Source organism: Podarcis liolepis (assembly GCF_965112155.1).
Source record: "Podarcis liolepis genome assembly, chromosome: 1".
NCBI classification, from domain to species: Eukaryota; Metazoa; Chordata; class Lepidosauria; order Squamata; family Lacertidae; genus Podarcis; species Podarcis liolepis.
Genome location: NC_139554.1, coordinates 83,647,337 through 83,661,002, shown reverse-complemented (window position 1 = coordinate 83,661,002; position 13,666 = coordinate 83,647,337). Strand labels below are relative to the sequence as shown.

The 13,666-nt window shown below is 46.9% G+C and overlaps 2 protein-coding genes across 4 annotated transcripts in view; one reads left to right on the top strand and one right to left on the bottom strand.

Annotated features, from left to right (window-relative positions):
- The window catches only part of PPP1CA (protein phosphatase 1 catalytic subunit alpha), an 8,010-nt gene extending 6,740 nt beyond the window's left edge, over nt 1-1,270 (top strand). Inside the window, exon 7 of the mRNA XM_083517253.1 lies at nt 868-1,270. Within this exon, the coding sequence (XP_083373379.1) occupies nt 868-978 (111 nt within the window). The 3' untranslated portion in view covers nt 979-1,270. The remainder of the gene's footprint in view (nt 1-867) is intronic.
- On the bottom strand, nt 454-13,666 carry RAD9A (RAD9 checkpoint clamp component A). 3 transcript variants are annotated; one of them, XM_083516763.1, is made up of 12 exons: nt 13,501-13,666; nt 10,778-10,949; nt 10,139-10,209; nt 9,491-9,631; nt 8,161-8,275; nt 6,723-6,822; nt 6,297-6,406; nt 5,919-6,025; nt 5,770-5,834; nt 5,261-5,356; nt 4,493-4,691; nt 454-3,710 (listed from the first exon to the last, which is right to left on the bottom strand). In XM_083516763.1, the coding sequence occupies exons 2-12, from the start codon at nt 10,809-10,811 to the stop codon at nt 3,606-3,608; spliced, it is 1,143 nt and encodes a 380-aa protein (XP_083372889.1). In that variant the 5' UTR covers nt 10,812-10,949; nt 13,501-13,666; the 3' UTR covers nt 454-3,605. The 3 variants fall into 3 exon arrangements, with proteins under 3 accessions (XP_083372889.1, XP_083372890.1, XP_083372891.1); XM_083516764.1 differs by lacking the exon at nt 13,501-13,666 and adding an exon at nt 13,037-13,477; XM_083516765.1 differs by lacking the exon at nt 13,501-13,666 and adding an exon at nt 13,239-13,414.

Below are 13,666 nucleotides of genomic sequence, written 5' to 3'. Positions count from 1 at the left end.
GATCCACAATCCTGATGCTGGATGCCACATAAGATGTGTGGGACCTCAGGATATGAACACCCCTCTTTTGATTTTAAATGTATCATATAAATTATCTGTCCTATTTCAAAATGGTTTTCTGTATGCTGAATCGCTTATCAGGATATGTTTCTGTAGAAACGTGAACTGGGATGCCCAAATAACCTGTCTTCTGGGGCTACAGTATTTTATTTTTTTTATATGAAACTTGTTTACATTCTTCCATTGGGAGCTCTTCCAGTTAGCTTTTGCCCAGTGCTCATCTAGAGCTCTGTGCTATTTTTAACTAGGAAAAAAATCCCAAAGCCACAGGGTGATAATATGTATGGAAGAAATTCAGTGTTGTGCTCTTCTAATTGTTCCATCAGCACAAATACCCCTGGGTGCTGTATTGAGGGAAGAAGGGAGAATGGGATATAAAAACCCCACTGAGGCAGCTTTCACAGTACACTTTATTTATTTATGTACATGAAATACAATTACCTTAAAACGATAGTATAAAAGTGATCATGAAACAATTAAAAGAACAATAAATAGATGAATTAACACTGTATTTTAGCTTAAAAGATTTAAAAATTATGCCAAAATTAGCAGTATCAAAAAGCTACCAAGAAAGAAAACGTATTGAAATAGATTAGGTCTTAAATATATTAGGTCTTTAAACAGGCCTTAAGTGCTGAAAATCTGACTTAGAGGGCTTCAGTCCTTGTTTTGTTGCTTTGATTATTTAGCATGTGAATGAGAGGTAAAACGGGGTTGTGGGTTGCAATGAGACACAATTTTTTTACCCTGAAACTAATCTTTTCTCTCCTATCCCCTTCCCCACCCCTCATTTCTTGAATTCTACAGATCTTGAAACCGGCTGACAAGAGTAAGGGCAAATATGGCCAGTTCAGTGGATTGAACCCTGGTGGGCGCCCAATCACTCCGCCACGCAACTCTGCCAAAGCCAAGAAGTAACTAGCCCTGCCTGCCCCCCTAGCTGTAGGTGTGGGGCCCAGGCTGTCTTGCGTAGCGGTTACACTGTACAGCGGCTGCTTACCTCCCCAGGGCCCAGCCATGTAATTTTTTTAAAGAAAACGGCTGAATAAGAATTCAATACCAAAAATTCTGCTCCCCTGGGATTGGGGATGTCTTTATTTTTGGGGGTATTTTTGATTGACTTTTTTGCCAACTTTGTCCTGATGTGTGCTCCCCCCTTTCCCCCATGGGGGGTTACTACATCTTTTTGAATAAACATGTAAGATTCTTATGTAGCTGCTCCTTTGTCGACTGTTTGGGGAGAATAAAATGAATGGGGCTGCATGATGCGGCTTGGAGGATGAAACAAGCTCTCCTTAGGAGGTGTGGAGGAGAGGATGTTGGAAGGTTCAGGACAGATAAAATGAAGTCCTTCTTCCACAGTGCCTAGCAAAACGGTGGAGCTTGCTTCCATTAGATGTAGTGGTGGCCAACAGCTTTGATGGCTTGAAAAGGGGATTAGGCAAATTCATGGAGGGTAGGGCCTCCTGACAGCTGTAGTAGAGGTGACATGCCTCTGCAATACCAGCTGTTTGGAATCTTAAAGTAGGGAGAGTGCAGTTATGGGCTTCCCAGAGGCATATGGGATGCTGGGCCAGATGGGGCTTTGATGCAGCAAGGCTGCACACACATTCTTAGAAATGGGAGCAAGTTACACGATCAAGACGAAGCATCTTAAAAGACATCTTGCCCTCTGTCCCCAATTACCTTTCCATATTTCGCCTGCTAAAATCCCCTTTGCACTTTGGCTGACATGGAGCCATTTGTGACTACCTTTGCAGGATCCTCTGGTTACCAGTTTTAAGACTTTCATGTTGAAAAACTGGCTTGCTTCGGTATCTCTGTGGTTCGTTTTCTTCACTAACCACCACCTATATCTTACTCTCCTCACCTACCTGCATTGCCTGCAAGCTTTAAATGGAATAGAGAAGCTGAGCTATGCAGTGGCACTATGTGGTAAGACAGCCCCTTTCGTAGAGGCATGAAGGCTTCCTAGCTCTGAAGAGCATAAGTGTATGTGGCATGAATAGCATAAGCTGCGCAAGGGACCCTAAAGATGCAGAAACGGTCCTTATTTTAGATTCTTCTATATCCATTAGCTCACACAGACCAGTGGATTGGGAATCGGTAAAATACTGTGTACTAATGCACCCAATTTAGATTCCAGTAGGGCTGTCCTGAAAGCTCCCATGATACTTTTAACACATGATACTCCTAACAGGGTTATGTAACACCACCTCCTCACCGTAAGCTGTTTAAGGGAGCCTTTCCCCCTGCCTTCTTAATGTGAATTGGTCCGTTGTTGCTTGCTTAATCTCTAGTTAAATCCCAAGCCACAGCAGAGTTATCAGCAGTTTGTAGGAATTTGCTGTGGTCCTCGGCCAAGGCAATCCTGCGGGGCTTAAGCAAAAAGCAAGGCAGGACACAGGAAGCTGTGCCTATCCAGTAGAATAGAACTAGAGGCCTACTAAGGACAGATATTTTGGGCCAGGAAAGGCAAGAGTTCTTATTAGATAACTAACAGCATTTTGAGCTACACTGACAGGGTGGGGATTGATTCTGCATTAGGAGTGGGATTCAACTGATGAATCCCACCAGTGAAAATTGCGCAAGGATTTCCACTTGCACAACACGGTTCCCCCATGGCAAAATAAGCTCTGGGAGGTGTTAGGAGAACCCTTAGAGCAGCACAGGATGAGGATTGTTCTACCTGGCAAGCCAAAATGTGATAAGAGCACAATGCTGGCTTCCTCCCCTGGAGTCCATCTGGAAAAGACATCAGGCCTGCACTGTGGATGGGCACCGTTGTTTTACCAGAGGGACGGACTTCTTAAAGTGACTTTATATTGTGGCAACAGAGGATAACAAAGTACGTTTGCCAATGATTCTGACGCTTGTAGTTAGGGCTGAAATCTATTCACCTGCCTGCAGAAGGAAAGAGGAAATAGCAATGCTCTCCTCTGCTACCTCCTGTGCTTTACATAGTACTGTAGTTTACTAATACCACCCTGGCTGCTACAGATCCCTTTCCTGTAATCAACCTTCAATTCCCATCTGCCCGACAGCTAAATTATAGGTTTAGCAATGAAACAGGTTAATTACAAGGGAGGAAGAGAAGGCTGGCTCAAGAGGCGTGGAGTGGAAGGCAGTAAAAAGAAGGCTACAGCAACTGATGGATAACCACAGCAACAATTCACACCACAGTCAAAACATCTTTAAAAAATTTATTAGAAAATAAGTATTCTACATCTATGGATGTTAGCCACAAACCTACTGGAGGAAAGTCTAATCTCTCACATCCGCCTCCCTTTCAAAGACGTGCAGTAATACTTTAGCAAAGAAGGTAGATCTATGTGTCATGTCTCAATGTGGTTCTGTCTACAGAAGGTTTTTTCCCCTCCATGATGGAAGAACCACAAAATTCAGCGCTGATTCTCTGGGGAGCAGCTGAAGAGGGGCAGCCTGGGATCCAACCCTTTTAAAAGAGGGCTCAAGCTGCTTAGCTTGAAACATCTCATTTCTAGCAGTAGAGGTGTCTTATCATGCACCAGTAGCTGGGGGACCTCTCACGTTTCTCCCTCACTGTCTTCTGCCAACACCTCTTGGCTTGTACATGAGTGGACCAAGGGCTGTGATGGGCTGAGGACTGACCCAAAGAACAAGGAGTGGAACTGCAAATGAAACAAAAGCAGGGCAAAGACATGTCTTGGGGGTGCAGGTTTGCAAGAGATCTAGAAATAGTACGTTGTTGATATACCAGAATCTTGCACGGTTGATAATATTAAAAATGTATTAGGTTAAGAAGGCCATAGAAATATACTTGAAAATAAGCATATAGCATTCAGTGGGGGGCATGTTGTGGTCAGGACCTGAGTGTTCAGCTAGTTTCCATGTTCCTCCAAACCACTCCCAAACTAACAGCATCTCTTAAGTGTCTAGTTTCTACCACACCCTACCGATTCCCTTCCACTGTCTTAAAAAACCCAGATTTTGCAATCGTGCCATTACCAAAGCTTGACTGCTGCCACTGGAATTCTATGGCTTTGCTCCAGCTCCAGATAGTCATGATTAAGGGCCAATGAACAAGCAAGCTGTTAAGTGACTACAGCCTCTTTGCTTTCCATGGAAGTCTAGTTTCAATGAGCTTTAACTGAATCAAGAGTAAGTAAGGGATGTGAAACATATTACAGCTCTAGCAGGTACATATTCCAAGGCTCAACATGCACCCTCTTGTGACCTGTACTGTGGATGAACACTGCCGAAACAGACTATGCCTATCACGCCTTCCTGTACTGAAACAGATTCCACCTTTTTTGCCTCCTGCATTATGGGTACATTCTGAACCACTGAATGCACACCCACTAGAATTGTAAAGTGGTCAAGAGATCTGCAGGGCCACAGTGCCTCACACTTTCCACTACACATTCATGCTCTGATTCCTCTCTGCACGTACCCTTTTTTGTGGCGGTGTGCCAGGCACAGTTCCCTCAGGATCGCTTTCCAACTCCCTTGTATCAGAAAAGGTGCGTCTCGAGGGGAAGGTGGGGCTGGGAGGGGCTTCTGCCCCCTCTGTGCCTTCGCAGGTGGTTTCCATGGCTATCATGTAGGCATCGATGTCATCACCGGCGAAATCGTAAGCAGGCTTGGATGTGCTGGCGTAAGAGAGATATAGGAGCAGAGCTGTGAGGAAGCACTTTCTGTGAAGAGACACCCCAACAAATAGAAATGGTTTCTTTTTGTGGACTCATGACTAAGGTGTTTGTTTTATTGACAAGAGGGTTCCAAGAGAGAAATTCAATAAGCTGGAAGGAAATCATAGGGTTGGAAGGGACTTCATAAGGCCTTCATCTCTCACATCCTTATCCATTTAAGCAAGCCCCAGTTCCAAACACACTGACACAAACTACCTAAGTTTAAAAGGCTAAAAATGACAAAATGCTTAACAGGAAGCTGAGACACTGAGCTGTTCCAAGAGTAACCAAGGCAACTGTATATAGCTGCTAAGATGGTAGCTCAGGTCAGGACAGGCAGATCTGTTCACTATGCTATAAAAACACATATGACAAAATGATGCCAAGAGCACAGAATTAATCCTTTCTATGTGCCAAGCAGAGACGGTGCTCCTACCAAATATGTCATTGTCCTCTCGGATCCTCCCTGCACCCTGCTCCACTTCAGGGCGTGCCAGATTTTGTGGTGCAGGAGCTTCAACCCTGCTTACCTGTTGTTGTTGTTCTGTGAAGTCTCTCTCTCAGCCAGAGTGGCCAAGACCAGGTGCACATTCAGCACTGGGTCCTCCAGGGTGAAGATGGCTGGCCTGCGAGGAAAGAACTGGTGAGAGCAGGATTCTCAAGGCACAGGCTTGGGGGCTAAAGGGGAATCAAGGGGGGATGGCAGAGAAAGCTGCAGCTAATGGAGCCAAGGACCCTACTCTTGCAATGAAGCAAACGAAGTCTGGCTGCTGGCGGTTACAGGACTGGCAACAAGCCAGGTCTGCTCTTCTGGGCAACCTCACAAGATCAGACCAAAGGACCATCTGGTCCAGCACTCTCGCTTCCGCAGTGGCCAACCAGGTCCTCCTAGGAAGCTCACAAGCATGATGGCAACTAACCCTCCCATGCAGATGTTTCCCAGCAGCTGGCATTCAGTGGCCTCCTGCCTCCTGCAGAAGGGAGTTTCATTTAGCCACAAAGGTGCTCCCCCCCCCAAACGTCCCTCATGAAGGCCTACCTGCCAGGGATGTCAAAGTGGATGTTGAGGGGGAGATTTGAGGACTCAGCAAAGCTCAGGAGGCCCTGTTGGAGAGAGGTGAAACGGGTGGGAAAGAGCACAAGGCCACCCATTTCAAATGAGGGCAAGGAGAGGGGAAGCAAACTCACGCGGAATTCCTTGAGGCAGAAAGTGACTTGCGTCTCTTCCTTGACATGGAAGGCCTGGAACTCGTCCTCGCTCAAACAGAGCTCAGTCACCATCATCCGGCTGGGCTCTGAGGGAGAGGTGGGGATCAAAGAAGGCCCTCGTTTGACAGCTACCACTGTCAACGCTTCCCACAAGAAAACTGCTAAGGAGAAACTGCTAGCCACATAAAGGCAGGCCAGGGACCCTGCAGGAACTCTCCACCTCCTATCACCCCCAGTTGCACATATAGGATGCCCTCATATGTGATCTAAAGGTTCTTGAGATGGGCAAATTAAGTATCACCTCCTTTGATGGGCTCTGGGGATAAGATGGAAGCCGGGTTACGGCGGACAACTCACCTGTCTCTTCTTCCAGGTAGCTGCGCAAGGTCACTTTCCCAGAAGGGCTGGCACCCAGGGTTACCTCAGCCTGTGTCAATGGAAAATGCACCACAGCATCCACCAGTAACCTGAAATAGATGAAGGAGGGGCAGAGAAGGGGGCTGAGAGGGGGAAGTGGCTTTCATGGCTGAACACCCCTACTTTCCTTCTGCATATAATACTCTTTGCCCTAATTAAAGAACCATGGCACAGCATCAGCCCACACAAAGCATCCGTTGATTCCCAGACCCAATAGCAACCCATGTTCCTCATTCCTTCCACACTGCAGTTGATGCATCTTTAGTATAAGTAGACTGGTCTATGCACATCAATTGCAAGAACCTTCATCCATCCCATTCCCTTCTCCCTATACTGCAATCTCTCTCAACCATACCATGGTCCCACCTGGGAGGGGCATGAAGAGCATGAGCACACTGCCCTGTGTCAAAGACTGCCTGCAGGGATTCACAGTCCTGGAATGACAAGTCATGGGTCTTGATGACACCTGCAGAGACATAGATAAAGAGTGTCACAGTGGGAAATGGCTCCAGGGCATTCTGTCTCCCGGAAGACTCTGAGCAACGCAAGGAGAAGACATAAGGAGAAGGCAGCAATGGTCTACTCCACCCAAGGCCTAAAATGGAAAAGAACAGCCGCCACAAGACATAGGGGATGGAGGAAAAACTCTAATGAAGTATTTTCTTTCTTTCTTTCGAAATACTTTTTAAAGCCTTGTTTTAAAATGGAATTGTTACAGCCAGTTCATGTTGCTACAAATCTTTAGATTCAAGATGCATAGATAGTGACTGGATTACTGCACGAGCAACACCTGTCGCTGGAAAAGTGCTTTTGATTGTTGCAGAATGCCAAGACACCTTCAGGTTAAATGTCCCAATCTGGAAGTCTTCCAGGCACACTGCTCCTGTAGGGTGGAAGCAAAGCTTTCACACAGCACAGCCTCCATCTCCTCTTGCTTCTCATGCATCTCAAGATTCCTCCATCTTCTGCATTAAGTGAAACGGGCTGATCAGTGGTTGAACCACCAAATTGCCGTGTGAAAGAACTGAGAAGCTTGTTTCTATTCATACGAACCTTTCTTTTTCCCATGAAGTTTAAAGCAAAAGTGCAGAGGGATTTCAAATGAGGATTCTGATTAAATGAAATAAGCTTATGCTAGCGTTTTCAATGGAAATGCTGTTCACTGGGATAGAGAAAGATAAAAGCAGATACAATAAAAGAAGCACAAATAAAGCTAGAATTAGTGGGCTTTGCCTACCATTGGCTCTGGCTTCTCCTCCTGCTGGCCTCTCTGCCTTCTGGCCTGCCAGTCTCAATGGGCACTAGTCACCACTGGTGAGAACCCTCATATTTGGGAGACATCAGTCACCGCTGTGTCCCTACCCTCTGCCCCCATTAGAACAGGACCATGATCTTCAATTATGCTTTTTTGCAGAAACCAGCTAGGATCCTTACTCAGGGTTGGGGATTCTCTGCATCTCTTTGCTCCTCAGGATTAAGCGAGGCAGAGGGCTCATGACTCACAAAACTGATTTTCACTGGATTCTCCCTTTTTTGGTTGTATTATTTTCTCCCCATCTCATGGCCCTGTCTCCTAACTGAGTACCGGTAGCCTGATGGACTGCACTGGAGATGGCACTCAAGGCCACACTTTCAGCCATATTTATTCCTACCATATTAGCTGTGATTCCTGCACTGCAGGGGGTTAGACTAAAGAACCCTTTGGGTCCCTTCCCAGACTACATTTCAAGGATTCTACATCTTCCAGGGTATCACTCTGCACACCCAAGTAGGGTTCCTCCTCTTCCCCACCCCCAACGCTCACCATATTTGCAGTACAGCTTCACACGGAACCGGCTAGCATGGGAACTGAGCGAGATGAGGCATTTCTCCACCGTCTTCTCCAGTGAGGGGAGTGAGCGGAAGATAGCCAGGAAAGACTGGAGGGAACGAGAAGGAAAGCCAGAGTTCTGTGCATGTGGTTTCCTCAAAAGGGAAAGCCAGGACCAGTGTGGGGCAGTGGTTAGTGTCTGACTAGGCCTGGGGAGACTCAGGTTCATATCTCCACTTAGCTTCAATGTGTCATCTTGGGCCGGACACTATCTCCAGGCTTGTTCTACCTCACAGGTTTGTTATGAGGATAAAACTGAGGGAAAACAGAGACCACCTATGCCACAGAGAGGAAAGATGGGATATAATGAATGTAATGGGGGGGGGGGAACACTCAACTGCTGCAGCCACTAACTTTGTCTCAGAGAACTGAGCTATTCTGGCAGAGTTACTCCCAGGAGGAGTAAAAACAATTCAGTTTTGAAAGTCTGCACAAATACTGCTTTCTTGCCACTTAGTTGAGCAACAATAGGGAAGTGCAATGACCTTAAGTGAGCTGCAGATGGAGCTTGGAAGGCATTCGTTTCTTTAAGCCTTGGAAGGTATTTGTGGCAATCAACAGAGGGTGAAAAATCACAGTGGCTTATAAAAATAACCTGTATATTGAAAGCTCTCCTCCACTCTGAAACACATAAACACCAAAAACATTCTTCTACCTATCCTTGCACTGCTGAATCAGGCCAAGCATCCATCTAAAGCAGCTTTCCAATGACCATGGTTATCTAGATGCTTCTGAGAAGCTAGCAAGCAGGGCATTAAGGCAATGTCCTTCCTTTAGTTTTTTCCCCTTAGCATTGTTACTCAGAGGTATATTGCTCCTCAACCTGGAAGTTCCATTCAGCATCATTTCTAATACTGAGACACCTATTACTTCACCATCTTATCAGAACAGAACTTAGGGAGACGGAAAATCCTAGACTTGGAAGGATCTGTGCAGCACAATACTGAGCACATTTCAACCACTCAATCCACTGAGTGCCTGCTGCTTTGCTTAAAAAAACAATAGTGCATGTGAAAAAAATAACTAAATGTCAGAGAATTACTTAGCCAAGCCTCTTCTCTAACATGCCATTTTTGCAACTATGCAGTGCTTTTTCACCACTATCAAAGTGGTACATATGGGGTGTTTGCGCAGACCAGGCCATCATTGGTGCTTGCAAAGAGAACTATAGGCAACAAGTACCAGGTTGGAGTTCATTGGTCTTCTGATAAAAGCCTGCATTGCCCCATCCTGACCTTTCAACAGCCCCATGGGGGCCCCTCACCTTCATGAGCACTTTGCACCGGAAACCACCTGCATCCAAGTCAGATTCCGATTCCCCTGGCTGGTAGAACTGGAAGAAGAGCGGGGCAAACAGGAAGCAGGCATAGGCCGAGCGGGACGCATTGACTGTACGCAAGGAGAGCTGGGGAAACAAGGATAGGAAGTGTCATTAACTCCATCATTGTCACAGAGAAGATTCCCCACACCCCTCTTAGCTTCTTTGTCCTTGTCCTAAGTAGTTCAAATCCTGCTTTCTAAAGACACAGCATTGCTGCCTCCAAAACAGGACAAACCTGCATCATCAAACAGCTCCCAGCACATACAACATGCTGATCAATGAGACAGCTGCAATGGCTGAGGCCAGAGGAACCTGTGGCTCTCTGGATGCTTAGGGACTACAACCCCCATCTTCCCTGACCCCTGGATATGCTGGCCAGGACAAGTGGGAGCTGGCAGTCCAAGGCCGCATACCCCATCCCCAGCCATGCAGAGTGATTGCAATACCAGGATAGTGTTGCTGCTCTGCAACAGAGACTCCCCTCACTTAGCTTGCAGATGATGTCTCACTGATAAACGTTCCATTCTGAGAGTTATAAGCAATAAACACACTAGACAGACCTTCCCTACACCTCCCAGCCTGTCACCTTACCCCTTCTTGAAGAGGCTCAATGTAAATTTCATCTCCGACACGGGAAAGAGAGTGCACCGCTTTCCCCAGGGCTGCACAAGAGACAAAAGAACACTGAGCAGGTATGGATCAACGTAAGCCTCTTCCGATGTCTGATCTTGCATTCCACCTCAGCCTGCCTTTTTGTGCAGGCTGAGACCATCCCCTGCAGAATCCCTCTTCTATTAAATAACCACCTGGGTCTATTATTTACTCAGAAGCCCCAGACATGCCAAAACACGTGTCATTCTTCTCATGTCACACTCCCATACAGGTATCATAACCCCACCCTCCACACACACACACAAACACACACACCTTCTCACTGGCTATCGTCTCATCAGGAAAGTCCCCTTATAACAGGGGTAGAGAAGCTGTAGTCCATGCATTGATGGACTACAACTCCCATCATCCCTGACAGATGACCTTGCTGGTTCTGATGGGAACTGAAGTCCAGCTAGAGAATGACAGGTTCCCTACTCCTGCCTTCACAGGTTTAGAAGCTCATTTCAGGAGGCTTCCCTTCTTCCTGTGACCATACAGGAAGCCCCTTTCCTGGTCAAACATCAAGCAATAGTCAACTTTGCCCACCCCAAATCCAAATAGTTAATCTTGCCTCACCTTTCACATTGCCCCCAGTAATTGTGCACTTCATGCCAAGGCAGAGAAGCCTCAAAGTTCCCCCACACCAGACACAAGGTGGGGGGAACTAAACATCCGGTGTATTCACCAAGTACACTGTGGCCAGCTCTGTTTTCTAATGGAGAGAACTCCCCAGAACTCCAAGTAGATGCTGAGGGGTGAGGAGAAAGAGAATGTATATGTACACATACATCACACATACATTGTTACAGCTAAGCATTTCTTAGACTGCTTCTACAGACCAAGGATAAGCTCCACTAGTATTGCGATCATCAGAACACTTTGAAATCAAGTATAACCCATTGCGACTGGAGTTTTTATTTCCTATTTTTTACAGTTGCCTTCCAAAGCAAAGTTCTAATCTAATATTTTGTAAATAAATAAATAAATCATTTTCTGTCACAGAAGTTTTGTAAGATCCCCAATGGGTTAAAAATTCATTCCCCCTCTACCCCATTAACATAAAAGCTAAATGAGGCATACTTTTAAAGGGTTTATAGGAACTATAGGTAGAATTTAAATTGCACGGCTGGAGGATTTGGATTGCACTATGCCATTCTGAAAATTAAAACCATCTCCCCCGGAAGGTGCTATTCGCCCTATGAGGGATAATATACACCCTTAAACCATTAGAGTAAAAGTTGTTTATACTTTTCCATCTTTCTAAAGTATTGTCTTATCATATCCTTCTTTACTCAGAAGTATGTCTAACTGGATTCAGTGGGACATGCCCAACTAAGTTTGCCCAGGACTGCAGCCTCTGTATCTGCATAGACATTAAAAGGCGTGAACATTGCTTTTATTTTTTTAAAAAAATCTAGGGCACATGGAATCTTTATTATGAACACATTTATTAATGCTGCTGAGTGTCCTGTTAGCAGTTTGTAGTATTTAATCCATGAGTCAGAAAGGTTTATCTTGCCTGGGCCGGATCGGTCCAGAGGAGATCCCTCCGTGGGTTGGACTGCACATGAGAGAGTCCCTGGAATTTTTGGAGTCTGCGTCTGCGCAGACGCAATTTCTGGCACCATGGAAGCAAGTCCCCGTGCTGCGCCAGTTTAGCGCAGCGCACGAGCGGGCAACTCAGTTCGGTCAAACAACCTCTACAGGCCACTTCCAGCCCATGGGCCTTGGGCTGCTGACCCCTGGTTTAATCTTTTCTTACCTATGCCCCTGCTTGTGTTGCTCACCATCCCAGTTAACCTCTCCCCATTACAACTCACCCTGTCCCTCCTTCTTCCTTTACAGCTCACCCACGCCCCATCTCCTCACAGCTTGCACATCAGACTTTCTGCCCTCCCCCCCCCCAGCACCACCAGTGGTGATGATAATGATGACAGAGATCTTGGCTGCTATTTTCTCTCCTTCCCAGATCAGCAGCCAGTGTTCTCCTTTGCTCCCCCTCCCACTGCCAGCATCATGACAGTCTTACAATTTTATTGCATGCTAAAAGCTTTGGGGGCCAAGGAGGGACAGGGGGACAGCTTACCCCCCCCCCAAATCCTGGCTATGCCCATGCGGACTTTGCAAGGAGTCATTTTTTTCACATGGCAGCACCTGTACATTAGAAGTGCCAATTCTGAAGATCAAAGGAACGCAGTTCACACATACTGGATAAGTATACTGATCTGAATTGATGCTTTTGAATTATGGTGCTGGAGGAGACTCTTGAGAGTCCCATGGACTGCAAGAACAAACCTATCCATTCTTAAGGAAATCAGCCCTGAGTGCTCACTGGAAGGACAGATCCTGAAGCTGAGGCTCCAATACTTTGGCCACCTCATGAGAATAGAAGACTCCCTGGAAAAGACCCTGATGTTGGGAAAGATGGAGGGCACAAGGAGAAGGGGACGAGATGGTTGGATAGTGTTCTTGAAGCTACCAGCATGAGTTTGACCAAACTGTGGGAGGCAGTGGAAGACAGGAGTGCCTGGCGTGCTCTGGTCCATGGGGTCACGAAGAGTCGGGCACGACTAAACAACAACAACAAACTGATCTGAAGGCCTTATGGGCTTTATATACCAAGATTAGCATCTGTACAAAGTTTAAAAAAGGCACTCCTAGCCACTGTGGCCCCCAATGACAGGAGGTTGGACTAGATGACCCTCAGGGTCCCTTCCACCTCTACAATTCTATGACAAAGTTGGATCCAGGAGCACTCCAAGCTTGAGTGCTTTTCACTGATGCAGCAAAATGCCTAGAAAAGATACTGAGAAGTAGATTTGTCAGTCCATTCACCTAGCAACTGGCTTAACACTATCGAGAAAGCTCTCTGCGTTGGCAACTGTGCATGAGACCAATCAGTGTTCCTTAGGCAGACTGATTTGGCCCTGGGGGTGCGGGCGTCCAGAAAGAGGGTAACAGTTTCAAGAGCGCGTGCAAGAGGGGAAGGGTTCTTGTCCCTGGACAAAATAAGGGCGCCTCAGGACAGAAGCTGCACCTGGTGACCTTGCCACCCGGCGCGTTCCAGAGGCACAGGCGCATTCCAGAAGGGCCGACGTTGGCAACCCATAGCTGGAGGAAGGAAATGCCTCATCGGAGCTCCCAAGAACGCCTTGGGATACCGACAGAAGCACGTCTTTAACGGTTGATTCCCAACCCCCTACGGAGGCCTCAAACGCTCTTAGACACGCGACCGGCTGCTTTAAGGAACTAGCGGCCGGGCTACAGCCGCCCCCCCCCCCACAGGAGGCTCCTCTTACCTCCCCACCAAAGTCAAACCAAAGTTCCGAACTCGCGTTCTCAGGCCGCCCACCTCCGCGCGCCCCACGCTGCCTCCTCATTGGACAGCGTAGCTGTCATCTTCTAGGAGAGCAGAACGCAAGCACGGGCAGGTCGGGGCAAATGATCGAACCCTACTTCCGTTCA

Excerpts from the sequence above, each read along its gene's own strand:
- RAD9A (XM_083516763.1), bottom strand. The coding sequence starts at position 10,811 with ATGAAGTGCACAATTACTGGGGGCAATGTGAAAG. Across the intron at positions 5,835-5,918 it reads TCTGCCTCAAGGAATTCCGC|GGCCTCCTGAGCTTTGCTGA; the intron begins GTGAGTTTGCTT and ends TCTCTCCAACAG. Across the intron at positions 5,357-5,769 it reads CACTTTGACATCCCTGGCAG|GCCAGCCATCTTCACCCTGG; the intron begins GTAGGCCTTCAT and ends CTTTCCTCGCAG.